Genomic DNA, 13914 nt, shown 5'->3' with positions numbered 1-13914 from the left:
ATCAATGAAACAGAGTTGGTTCTTTGAAAGGATAAACAATATTGATAAACCCTTAGCAAATCTGACCAAAAGAGAGAAGAGACACAAATTAATAAAAAATTAATAAAATTAGAGACAAAAAAGGCAGCATCTCAACAGACACCAGAGAAATTCAAAAAATTATAGGGACTTACTATAAGAACATATACTCCACAAAGTATGAATATCTGAAAGAAATGGATGATTTCCTTGATTTATATGACCTACCTAAATTAAATCAAGATGAGATTAACCACTTAAGTAGACCTATAACAAGTATGGAGATACAAGCAGTTATCAAAAATCTGCCAACTAAAAAATGTCCAGGCCCACATGGATTCGCTGGTGAATTTTACCAGACCTTCATGGAAGAACTAACACCATTGCTTTTTAAGCTTTTCCATAAAATAGAAAAGGAAGGAATCCTACCAAACTCCTTCTATGAAGGCAGCATTACCCTGATACCAAAATCAGACAAAGATAGAACAACAACAAAAAAAAAAATTACAGACTGATCTCCCTCATGAACATAGATGAAAAACTTCTCAACAAAATATTGGCAAACAGAAGACAAGAATGTATCAGAAAGATCATTCACCCAAGTAGGCTTTATCCCAGAGATGCTGGGATGGTTCAACATATGCAAATTGATAAATTTAATATATTATATAAATGGACTGAAGGACAAAAAAATCACATGATCATCCCATTAGATGCAGAAAAAGCATTTAACAAAATCCAACATCCCTTCATGATAAATGTCCTACAGAGACTGGGAATACAAGGAATATATATAAACACAGTAAAGGCTATTTATGACAAACCTACAGCCAACATAATACTAAATGGGGAAAAACTGGAAGCTTTTCCACTAAAATCAGGAACTCTTAAGACAAGGGTATCCACTGTCCCCACTTTTATTTAATATAGTACTGGAAGTCTTAGCCATAGCAATAATAGAAGAGACACACATAAATGGGATACAAATTGGACAGGAAGACATCAAGTTATCATTATTTGCAGATGACATGATTCTAGACAGAAAGGACCCTAATGACTCTACCAGCAAACTGTTAGAGCTGATAAACACCTATAGCCATGTATCAGGATACAAAATACACACACAGAAATCGGTAGCTTTCCTACATGCTAAGAAATTTGTATTGAAGCTTTGGTTATTAAACCTTCAAAGGTATTATCATGAAGGGTGAATAACTGGAGAGAGTGGGCAACCTGACTTGAAAGAGAAAGGGATGTTGCTGCAGTGGCTGGTTTTTGACAGGGGCATTACAAGGTTGAAGCCTGACTGGGAGAGTTGTTTAGTGATTGTGTACAAGAGTATCCTTGTTTTCTTAAAAAATATATACTGGAGATGTTAGTGATAGGCCATCACACAACAATTCTCAAATGGTTCAAAAAAGACTACTTATTTGACATAGGAAGTTGAGAGAGAAAATGAAAATGTAATATGTCAGTCAGTAGTTAACAAATCTGGGTGAGAGGAGTACTGACTGCAACTTTTCTGTAAACTTCAATTTATTTTAAAATTAATTTATGACATCTACTGAAAGGGATCAGTGTCTCTTTGGAAGTCTATCACTTCCCAAATAGCATATTCTGCTTAATGAATGTAACATGTTTGCTCTCCAGTTCTCCTTTCAGTGGATACAGACATTTACCGACCACACACCCTCTTTATTAGAACACACCATACACTGAAGATCCACAATCACACACTGTAGCCCTCTACCACAAAATGGTGCCAATTTTGTCAACTCTTCATCCCTGACGCATTTTCTAACTCCTTCCTCCATGCTATAATATCTCTGAATGCTGATTTCTTCCAATCTACTTTGAATATAAGGCTTAAAAAACAAATATTTACCTCAACAAAAGCAGGGTGAAGGCTTATGGGTAGGATCACTATATAAATTTGACGTATTAAATCTCTATTTCAGAGTCTTGGCACCACCCCGACTTGGAAACCTGAGGTGTTTACACAATGCACGTTCCAGCCACTTTCACCCTTCATCTGGGTTTTTACAGCTTGGTGGTCCTTACAGGGCTGAGTTTTCTCCATTTTAAGCCACTTGCTATTCTGTTTTTGCCTCAATACAATTCCCTGTCATCTTTAGACACTAATATCTCAGTGTCAATTTCTGGACTATTATGATATGTGATCCTGAATCAATATCGGCACTCAAAAAAATTAGGCTGGTTAATGGACGTTTTAAAGGATGTTTTTATATATAATAATTGTAAGAGTCAATTCCACTTGTATGCTCCTACCATACTTGTGAGTACTTTACTCACTATAACAAGTCACTCCATTAGACTCTTTTAGAGACAATTATTGACTTTCAGCACAATGCAGAGAAAGTACTGCATACACAGAAAAACACTCTGACTATAAAATTTGTGAATACAGCTATGATAACTGGGGCTTATCAAGAGAAATGTCCAGCTACTAGATCAGTTAATAGTTCAATGAGAGCTAAGAAGAGGTGGATTGTGTTTGTTATTCTTTGTTGTTGTTGTTTTACTGAGGCAGAGTCTCACTCTAGCCCAGGCTAACCAGGAACTCATTCTGTAGCTCCAGGCTGGCCTCAAATTCATGGCAATGCTCCTACTTCAGTGCTGGGACTAAAGGCATTGTTTTTAATCTCCCATTCCTCATAAGTTTCTAAATTGATAAAGTATCTGTGAGTACTCCCCAGGATGCAATCTTTATTTCAGAGACTGTGGAATTTTAGGAGACAGTGACCATGGTCTATATGGTCATTGAAATTGGTTCTTTTAAAAAGGATACATGTGAAGCTGAGCATGGTGGCGCACGCCTTTAATCCCAGCACTCGGGAGGCAGAGGTAGGAGGTTCACCATGAGCTCATGGTGACCCAGAACTACATAGTGAATTCCAGGTCAGTCTGAGCTAGAGTGAGACCCTACCTCAAAAAAAAAAGAAGAAGAAGAAGAAAAAGATGCATGCAAACACATAAATGATAATCTATTCACTGTACCACAAAATTATAGCTTTCATATTTTTAAAGGCCCACTAATATACTGAGAAAACAATCTACCTGTGAATTTATTTTACATTTTGGTCAAATCCCCTCCTTTTTGGTAAAAAAAAACAAAAAACAAAAAACAAGGTTCAGCAAGGAGAAAGGACTTGCTCAAGTTCTCACCACTGGTCATGGGCCTAGACCCCATGCTTCTATGTTCTTATTGCAGAGTTCTCTGTACCTAAAGTTATTTGCCTCTATCTTGTATGTAATATGCATTATAAGAGTTAATTATGGATTCTTAAAATGAAAAATGAACATACAGCAACAGATTTGCACTGACTTAAAAATAAAACAAATCTTCAAATGCAGAACCATGAACTGCCCATAAAATTTGACTCAAATTTCTTATATAATTTCAACAGCATCCCCCTGTTTAATAATTAAAGCAGGAAGTGCTAAACCTAAAGTGGGTAGTCATTACAGTTATTGTACCATAAGGACTATAAACAGCCAGGTGTTCCCAGCATAGGAGACCAAAATAATTCACCATTTTTTAAAATTCAAAAACAGTGCCATTTAAACTAGTAACATTTTACAATCATGTCTTTGGCTAAAGAGACACAAAGAACTGGACTACTCTTCAACTAGAACAGACACTAAGGCAAAGGGCTACAGACTGAAACAGAGTCATGATTTTTAATTATCAGGTACGTGCAGCTGTTCAATATCACCCTGGAACTACAAGAGGATTCATATTTCCTGAATGACTGGAAAATAGGCATTGTTTAGTGACAATATGTAGCCACTGGGTTCAACATAAGACACCTGTAACTTCTAGACACTATTTCGTTGACTTTGGGATTTCATCTATAAATTCAAATATTTTACCAAGCACATCCTCCACCACAGTTACTCTACTGCAAGCTTAAGAGTCTGCTAGATGTGGCTTCTGACCTCCTATAATTCTCAGTCTAGGCAGAAAATGAGTTATACTTGGTCTGAGAGTACTACAGTAAGAATGCAAAGGGTGCAAAAGCTAGAGAAATGGGGGTTGGGAAAGAAAAGATTCTGCTGAGATTTTTTTTTCTTAAGTTGGAAAAGAAGAGGTTTCTAGAGTAGGTATGTCTGCAAAAAAGAGAGGTATGTAGAAGATAAAATATGCTAAAGACAATTAGAAGTCCTGTTATAGATGCTTTATAAATAACTGACAAAAAATAACTAGCATAAGATGCAATTGTTTTTAAGATCAGTTACTTCTGCCTTTTACTTTACCTGTAATTACTGTTATTATATTAGAATTGTCACACACACTGTTCTCCTGTTCATTAGAATGTGTAAGATTTCACACTTATCAACTGTTTTATCAAGAGACACCAAAATCTATTTCCTTTCTTATGAACTAATGAGATTTCTAACTCCAATTAATGTGGCAGGTAAATAAGAGTTTAAACAACTTATCTTTCCTGTGGTTATTTATAGTCAATTGCTTTACAATTTTATCTATTTATGCATTCTCAGATCTAGCTGTTTCAATAGTTCTCATCTTTCATGTTTTAATTAAAGGCAATCTCAAGTCCTCCGGAAGCTGAACTTCTCTTGCTGGAAATTTTATATCTTCACTGGAAATTTGGCTTGGCCAATATATCCCAAAAGGTCTCCAACATCTGCATAGGGCATAGGTTACTTACACTGTTTCCTCCACACTTACACACACACACACACACACAGATCTGTCATCACTGATGCATGCAGTGCGGTTGTCAAAAAGAGATGACAATTTAAAGAGGGAGAAGGGAGGCGTGTAGAAGAGGACTAAAGAGATTCTTAAGGCTTGATGGTGAGTGACGGGCAGGAAAACTTCCAAATTCGCTTCTGGGCACATTCACAGATGTGACAGCATCCCCAGCAGCTGCCCCGCGTCTCCCTCCAAAAACAGAGGGCTCTGTGGTTAACTCAGTCCTAGGGGCCCATCTGGAGCTAGCGGGGTGGCAGGCGAGTCCCGGGCCCGAGAGGACGGGCACGACGAACGGGAATGAACGCGGCACTGGGCACCGAGAAGCCCCTCGGCGGCGCGGCGCGGCCCGACTCCTCATCCCGCCCGGTGGCCGTACCTGTCCCGCAGCGCTTGCAGGAGCTGGCCCACCCTCTCGTAGTAGTCGGGGCTCGGCAGGAGCGACGACGAGGCGGGAGTCTGGGGCACGCAGCCCCCTCCGCCACCGCGCCCTCTGGACATTGCTATCTGAAAGCCTTTGGGCCGCGTTGCTAGAGGAGACGGGCCCAGCATGCACCGCGGGTAAACACGGCGCCGGCCTCCTTCGGGGGTCGGGTCCAATATGGCGGAGTGGGCGGGGTCACGATGACTGAAGGTTGGGAGGGGCGGGGTCAAGATGACGGGGTGGGCGGGGGTCAAGATGACGGGGTGGGCGGGGCCAAGATGGCGGGGCGGGCGGGGCGAAGTGTAGCCTGAGCTGGCTGTTGCTGGTAGACAGGCCCGGGCAGGGGCCTTCGAGCACGAAGTGTCCTTTCCCCTCTCACCTACAGCTGCCTCTCTCTTCTCCCCATCCTTACGGAATCCGTCCAATTGCATTGACTTTGTTAGATGCAATTTTTCTCTTCTTACTTTTTTCCTTGCCTCCTTTTCAGGATTTGCAGAGTAAGTGCCAGACATTGTGATGAGCTTGTTTTTCTGTTGGCACTAAGCGAAACAAAAGGCCGGGAGGGGAAGAATCTTAATACTAAACAGCTGTGTGCAGCCCAACAGTAGAACAACAAACAACTCCTTACTTGACCTCGTTGACTTTAACGCTCCAAGTGCCATCACCCTTCGGCAGGTAGCTAGTTGCTTGTGAAGCAGATATTTGTTTATGCAGGTGTAACTCGCTCGGGTGGACAGTCTTCCGACAGGACAAGACCACTGAAGCCACAGTATCTGGGCACACTTTTCTCCCCAGTGCCCAACTGTGAGCCTGGACAAGCTGTAGTGTCCACCTGTGAACTGGGCTGTGATATGTTAGTATTTATAAGAGGGCCCAGCATATAACAAGCATGTTTTTACCATTGTCCCTGTTAACATGGTAGAAAGCTTGCTGAAGAAAGGCAACTATGCTAAAACTTATAAGGCAATGGGAAGAGAGAGACTGTAGTCACTTTAGTGCCTTATTCTACACCTCTTTAGGTCTCTTTTCTCCATTACTAGTTTCTTTCATGTGACTTAAATCCAGTGTGATTTAAACCAAAGTTTGTTTAAGCCCATAAGGGTTGCATAGTAACTGTGGAGGACATGAAAAAATTGGCAATAATAAAAGGTTTCTGAATGTGCAGTGAACAAAAATTAATTCAAAATCAACTACATAATAAACCTGAGATGTTTCTGGCAGCATTTGTCCATGTTGTATCCCATGACCACTGCAACCTTGGTTCTGAACACCTATGCAACATCAACAGGTATTGCTCTGGCTGAAATATTTTGTGTTCAATTAGAAGCTATTATATGCTATGAATTGTTTTTTTATTATACATATAAGGTTTTATGGAAACATAGTGTCTTTATACAAGCAATGGCTTAATTACAGGAACAAAGTCTTAATATTTTTCGACCATCATTCCTTAGCATGCAAGTATCAAATTAATACATCTTTGGATTATATTGTGTCAGATAAGTATATCCATCTCTTTGTATGTACATTTGCTTTGGTCTTCAATAAATTGGTAAAGTTATATGTATATCAAAGCATTATTTTTAAATAATTCTTTTCATGACTTATTTTCAGGGAGTGTTTAATTTCTATACCTATTTTCTTATCTATATACTCAGAGTCATGTAAAAATTTCTCAGGCAAAATGGGATCATGGGGCTGGGGAGATGGATTAGCAGTTAAGGCATTTGCCTGTGAAGCCCAAGGACCCTGGTTTGATTCCCCAGTACCCACATAAGCCAGATGCACAAGGTGGCATATGCATCTAGGGTACATTTGCAGCAGCTGGAGGCCCTGATGCGTCCATTATCTCTCTTTATCTTCCTCTTTCTCTCTCTAATAAATAAATAAATTTTGTGTGTGATTGGGCCAACTGACCTGCACTGAGGCAACAGGAAGAATGTGGACTTTTTTGAAGGGGCCTGAGTGCTCAAGGAGTGCCCTGTTCTGCAAAGTCTGCTTTATTCCCCACTGGATTAACAAATTGGCATCTGACCTAATATTGTGGAGTATAAGAAATGCAGGAAAGAGAGGGTCATTGAGTTTGCAATATGGTCTTGTGTTTTGAAAATAGCCATGAGCAGTATGAAGCAGGTTTGCTGGTTGTCTGCATGGAGACCCCATGGGGCCATGAGGATGAACCATGGGTTGTAGTGGAGACCCAATGAAGATGCCAGGACCATGTGATGGCTGCTAAGGAAAGCTGCTGGCCCAGTGAAGTTTTCCAGAACTGTGAGTAGCCTAACTGGAGGGGCAGAATTGAAAATGCCAGAGACTTGTTGCTGGTTAGAATTTATCAGACTTGGAGATTTGTCACTGGCTAGAGTTGTTGGACTTGAAGCTACAGAGTTTGATGTTTGCCCTGTTTTTGTTTTTTTTTTTAATCTTGTATTGGTTGAGTATTTCTCTGCTATGCCCAATGCCATCTTTTGCAGTGTGAATGCTTCTTTTGAGGTTAGTTTTTGGTATTATGGCTCAGCTAAAAGATCTTGGACTATGGGGATGTATGAACATCATTGGAATTGATTAAAACTATGGGGACTTTTAAAGTTGGACGAGTGCATTGCATTTTACATAACATGTAGTTATCAGTTTATGGGGGCCAGAGGCGGAATGTGATGGTTTGACTCAGGTGTCCCCCATAAACTTAAGTGTTCTGAATGCTAGGTTCCAAGCCGATGGAGATTTGAGAATTAACACCCTCTGAAGGCAATGTATTGTTGGGGGCGGGCTTATGGGTGTTATAGCCAGTTTCCCCACGCCAGTGTTTGGCACACTCCCCTGTTCCTATTGTCCACCTTATGTTGGCCAGGGGGTGATATCTACCCTCTGCTCATGTCATTTTCCCTGCCATCGTGGAGCTTCCCTTCAAGACTGTGAGCCAAAATAAACCTCTTTTTCCCATAAGCTGCTCTTGGTTGGGTGATTTCTACCAGCAATGCAAACCTGACTGCAACACCTTCCTTCTATACTTGTCAAGTCCAGAGCAAGAATACCAGTGATGACCCTCATACTATCTGCCTAAGTATTAAATGTTATAAATCAGGCAAGGAATGGCAAGCGGTGCTTGTAATCCCAACCCTCAGGAGTCTGAGACAGGAAACTCAAGGGTTTCAGTTCAGCTTGGGCTACAGACAGACTTTGTCTTATAGAAAAAAAAGGTAGAAATAAAGATAATAATGTAGGTTCTCTGCTCTTGCCTTAAGCAGTAGGCCTTCATGAAAACCTGGAAACTGGATGGAGAGATGGCTCAGTGGCTAATGGCACTTGCTTGCAAAGCTTGTTTGCCAGGGGCTCCATTTCCTGGTACCCACGTGTTGTAGTCAGTTTCTCATTGAGTGCAGAAAGCACGCAACCAAAAGGAGCTTGTAGGAGTAAAAGGTTTATTTTGGCTTACAGACTCGAGAGGAAGCTCCATGATGGCAGGGGAAATGTGTCTGGACATCACCTCCTGGTAGATAACAGCAGTAAGGAGAGTGTATCAAACACTAGCCAGGGGAAACTGGCTGTACCACTCATAAGCCCACCCCCAACAACACACTACCTCTAGGAGACTCTAATTTCCATATTGCCGCCAGCTGGAGACCTAGCATTCAGAACACATAAGTTTATGGGGACACCTGAATCAAACCACTACACCACATAAATCTAGCTGCACAAAGTGGCACATGTGATGGAGTGTGTTTGCAGCAGAAGAAGGTCTTGGCGTACCCATATATTCTCTTTCTCCCCTTCCCTTCCTCCTCCTCTTTCTCCTTTTCCTTTTTCATTCTCTCTTAAATAAAAGAATGAATGAATTAAAAATATTTAAAAGAAAATAAGTTGGAAATCTGGGGAAGGATTTGATTTTCTGATTCCTTTCCTAGTCTGCCTTTTAATTTCCCATCCCAGGCTAGGTGCTTTATCACAAATGACCTTGCCCACAGTCCTCAAATTCCAGTTGTGTCTAGATGCCCACCTGAGCTTCCTCATAGCCTAAGAAGGAACACCAAGGATGGTTTCTTATAGGAAAGAGGTCTTTGAAGTCCTTGGAAAACAATTTGGGTCTTTTAAGCCAGGAATGTCAGGATTCTGGGTACTTGGACTGTGATCTAGAAAGGCACATGTGTGTGAGACTTCATGTGCATGCCCCCAACTCTGAGGCCTCCTCGCCTTGTGTGAAGTGAGTACCAGTGGGCCAGGATGGAGCTCTAATAAATGTAGGGCAGGGCCCTCTTGTCCCTTTTTAAGAGCAGCATTGATATGACTTTTATTTAGTTGCTCTATCAAATCATGACATTACATTGATTCAGTAGTAATGTGCAGATATTTATGTTATGGTGTTTAGTATGATGATTAATCTTCATTATCCATTTGACTACATTTGGAATCACTCTTGGGTGAGGGTTTTTCCTGATAGATTTACTGAGAAGAGAAGACCCACACTGAATGTAAGGCAGCACAGTTTCAAGGACTGGGGTCCCAGACTGGATCAGACTGCCCACCTGTGAGGAGTCTCAGCTACACATTCCTGCTGCCAAGAACTTGGCTATGCCTTCACCACCTCTAAACCATAAACCAAAATAAATCCTTCTTCCCTTACATTGTTTCTGTCTGGTATTTGATTACAGCAATTAGAAAAGGAACAAATACATAGCTTAACAAAAATTTTGCAACAACCTTGACAAAAAACAAATTCTTTTTTTTCTTTTTTGAGGTAGGGTCTCATTCTGGCTCAGGCTGGCTTAGAATTAACTATGTAATTTCAGGGTGGCCTCGAACTCACTGCGATCCTTTCTACCTCTGTCTCCTGAGTGCTAGGATTAAAGGCATGTGCCACCACGCCTGGTTAAAAAAATAAATTCTTTACATTTTTAGGATATTTGATTTAAGTCCAAACGCCCTCCCAGGTAACTTTTTAAGGGGGAAAATCCCCCAAGCAATTAATATAACTACTGTATAATTATTTTTAGCAAATAGTACAGAGTAAGCAGATGAGGCAGCCATTTAACCCTCCAATTTTTATTAGGCCATTTTAGAAGAGTCTAAAATAAATATAATTAAACAATAAATATTCAAAACAATTAAAATTTGCATTCTACGGTTGATTCATTAATGATCTATGACAAATCTAAATGGAGGAGCCCCTTTATTAGCATTAATACATAGCAAATGAAACAAATATTTCTAAAGTATTTGTGCTAAAATTATGCATTCTAAATGGTGACAGAACTTTAATAAATTCAGTGTTCTTCCCTTTGAATATTTAGTTTGGTGGAGCAGTCACTTTTAATACTTTTCTTCAGTTTTTCTCTCTTAGCAGAACTGATATCTATAAGCAGCTCTGCCTTTCACCTGTTTGAACTGTGAGCCATTGAGACTGCCTGGATTGTCAAGGCTTCTAGTGTATCTTAGCTATAGCCCCTCATTTAATTTAACTAAGTTACGCATTTACTTTATTTTGTTCTGTTTTTTTTTCTTCAATTTTTATGGGGGGGGGATTGGTGTTCCAGGGCCTCCAGCCACTCTAATCAAACCCCAGCCATGTGCGTCACCTTATGTGCGTGTGTGGCCTTGTGCACTTGCGTCACCTTATGTGTCTGGCTTAAGTGGGATCTGGAGAGTCAAACATGGGTCCTTGTGTTTTGCAGGCAAGCGCCTTAACCACTAAACCATCTCTCCAACTTGTTTTTTCTTTTTATTTTCTTTGTTTTTATTTATTTGAAAGTGACAGAGAGAGAAAGAAGCAGATACAGAGAGAAAGAGAGAGAGAGACTCTCCAGCCCCTATTTTATTTTTTGAGACAAGGTTTTGCTAAGTATTACTGCCTGCCCTGGAACTCATTATGTAGATCAGACTGGCCTTGAACTTATGGCAATCCTCCTATCTCACCTTCAAGAGAACTGGAATTACAGGCACGTAGCTTCAACCTTTCATTTTATGAAAAGGAAGAAGATTCAGGACAGGGAGTTCATGAAGGTCATGTAGCTGATAATCTGTGTAATTATTCTAGTTCAAAATATGAGACCCCTTGGGCTGGAGAGATGGCTTCGCGGTTAAGCTCTTGCCTGTGAAGCCTAAGGACCCCGGTTCAAGGCTTGATTCCCCAGGACCCACGTTAGCCAGATGCACAAGGGGGCGCACGCATCTGGAGTTCATTTGCAGTGGCTGGAGGCCCTGGCGTGCCCAGTCTCTCTCTCTCTCCCTCTTTCTCTCTGTGTCACTCTCAAATAAATAAATAAAAATAAACAAAAATATTAAAAAAAAAACAAAACTATGAGACCCCGAGAACCCTGTGAAGCAAACAGCATAGGAAGCCAGTGTCTCAGCCTAGTAGTCATATGGGACTTAGGATGAACTACATGAAATTGTTGCTTCTATAGCTTTAAACAATTGAATTAATTAATAGAAAATTTGCTTTTGGAAATATGCTGAGATCAAAATTTTGCATTTAAAAAAGTTATTTATTTGAGAGAGAGAAAGAGACAGCTAGAAAGAATAGGTGCACCAGGGCTTCTAGCCATTGCAAATGGAAACTCTTGATGCATGTGCCACCTGTGCATCTGGTTTTATGTGGGTACTGGGGACTTGAACCTAGGTCCTTTGGCTTTGCTACAATTACCTTAACCACTAAGCCATCTCTCCAGCCCAAAGTTTTACTTTTTAAAATATAAACATTATGTCCTCTTTTTTGATTGAGCCTATGTATGTTCATGCTGAGTTGTGGAGAGCTGCGATGTGCCGCGCCCTAAAGATGGCGTCGGCTTCCACCTTCCGCTAGCCCGATAGCGAGCGCTCTCTGGGATAAACAAGTCCTTATTTGGCTGAGGCTGCTTAACTAATCCTGCTTCCTTAATCGTGGACCTATCTGCATGGGCCACGTGGCTCACTAGGGTTGGCTAGGGCAGGACTACTTAGCTTGTGGGTCGGCTCTCCCCCGGGGGTCAGAAGATTGTTCAAGGTTCCTGAATAAACTGCTTAAAGAAGAGCTCTCAGGTCGCATCATTCTTGCTGGTCGAGGTGGTCGCGACAAGTGGTGGCCCATACGGGGAACCTCTCTCTCGAAGGAGGCTCAGAACTTTTTGCAGTCAGGGCAGTGCTGGTAAAGCAACAACTTGTGCTCTACTCTGTAGATAAAAAGAGAGCAAAGAAGAGTTCGCAGTGATAGCGAACTGAAAGTAAAGTCACTGCGGACCAGTGAGCAGAGTTAAAGGTAAAAGTAACTATGGGCACTTCTCATTCGCACCCAATTTTTTTTGGCTCTTCAGGAGCTGCTTTTGTCAAAGAATTTAAAAGTTAAGAAAAGTACCCTAGAGAGATTTTTGAATGAGTGCGATACTGTCGCCCCCTGGTTTGTGATGTCGGGTAACTTAACGGTCGTGTGCTGGGATAAGTTAGGGAGGGATCTGGACTTCGCTTGGGATCAGGGAACTTTAAAGGCAGGAGTTAGACCAATCTGGAAGCTGATTAGACGCTGTCTCGAGGACCAAAGGTACTGCAGAGCAGTGGAGGAAGGACAAACAGCTTTAGAAATGTTAAAGGAAGAAAGATCAGAGAAGTCAGGAGAAAGGGAAACAACAGACACGGACTGCTCTGATACAGATGAGGAGCTACAAGCTTTGGTAGAGAGGATGGAAAAACATTCTTTGAAGGATAAGAAGGAAAAAGAAAAGTCAGGGCTCGATAGTACGGCGGGACAGCTGAACAAGATTCCTTCTGCTCCGCCATTGTACGATGAGTTGGGCAACCCAGCTCCCTCAGGAGGTTCAGGACGTTCCTTTTGCCCAGAAGTGTGGCGAGCTGTAAGATCAGAGCTACAACTTGCTTGTCCAGTTTTTCAAGATGCTCAGGATAACCGCTATGAGGAGCCTCTTGATTTTAAGGTCATCAAGTCCCTAGCTGAGTCAGTCAGAACATATGGTATAACTGCTGCATTCACCATAGCGCAAGTAGAGTCATTGAACAGGCACTGCATGACCCCAAATGATTGGGGTGGACTAGCCTGAGCCTGCTTGAGTCCAGGACAATATTTAGATTGGAGAGCCTTTACAATCGAATTTGCTACAGAGCAGGCTGCTGTCAATGCTAGGGATGGAAATCCCATCTGGGACAGAGATATGTTGCTAGGACAGGGAAGGTTTGCCAACCAGCAGACAGGATATCCTGTACAGATTTATGGACAGGTCAATCAGATTGCCATTAAGGCATGGAAATCCTTGCCAAACAAAGGAGAAGTCAGTGGTAATCTTACTAAGATTTTACAAGGACCCATGGAGCCATTCTCTCACTTTGTGGCGAGAATGGTAGAAGCGGCAGGAAGGATTTTTGGGGATCCTGATGCTGCTATGCCCCTTATAAAACAGTTAGTTTATGAGCAATGTACAAAAGAATGTAGAGCTGCTATTACCCCATATAAGAGCAAGGGACTGGAGGCTTGGATGAAAGTTTGTAGAGAACTAGGAGGACCCCTGACAAATGCTGGTCTTGCAGCGGCTGTGGTACAGCTGTCTCAAAGCAAGAGAGGAGGTTCAAAGGCTTGCTTTAGATGTGGCAAGATGGGACACCTTAAAAGGCAATGCCCTGAGAGGGAAAATACACCAAATACAGGAAACAGCCTACGCCCCAGGCAGCCTGGGCTATGTCTGAAATGTAAAAAGGGGAACCACTGGGCTAATGAATGCCGATCTGTGAAGGATATTAATGGGCAACTTCTTAG

The 13914-nt window shown here is 41.5% G+C and overlaps 1 protein-coding gene across 2 annotated transcripts in view; it reads right to left on the bottom strand.

Annotated features, from left to right (window-relative positions):
- Kiz (kizuna centrosomal protein) overlaps positions 1–5315 on the bottom strand; it is a 125934-nt gene extending 120619 nt beyond the window's left edge. For both annotated transcript variants that reach the window (XM_045156476.1, XM_045156477.1), the window contains exon 1: positions 5136–5315. In XM_045156476.1, coding sequence (XP_045012411.1) covers positions 5136–5308 — 173 coding nt within the window. In that variant the 5' untranslated portion in view covers positions 5309–5315. The remainder of the gene's footprint in view (positions 1–5135) is intronic.
- Positions 5316–13914: the final 8599 nt, after the last annotated feature.

This window comes from Jaculus jaculus, chromosome 8 (assembly GCF_020740685.1).
Source record: "Jaculus jaculus isolate mJacJac1 chromosome 8, mJacJac1.mat.Y.cur, whole genome shotgun sequence".
NCBI classification, from domain to species: domain Eukaryota; kingdom Metazoa; phylum Chordata; class Mammalia; order Rodentia; family Dipodidae; genus Jaculus; species Jaculus jaculus.
The sequence above is the reverse complement of the archived record's forward strand: the minus strand, read 5'-3'. Positions and strand labels throughout refer to the sequence as shown.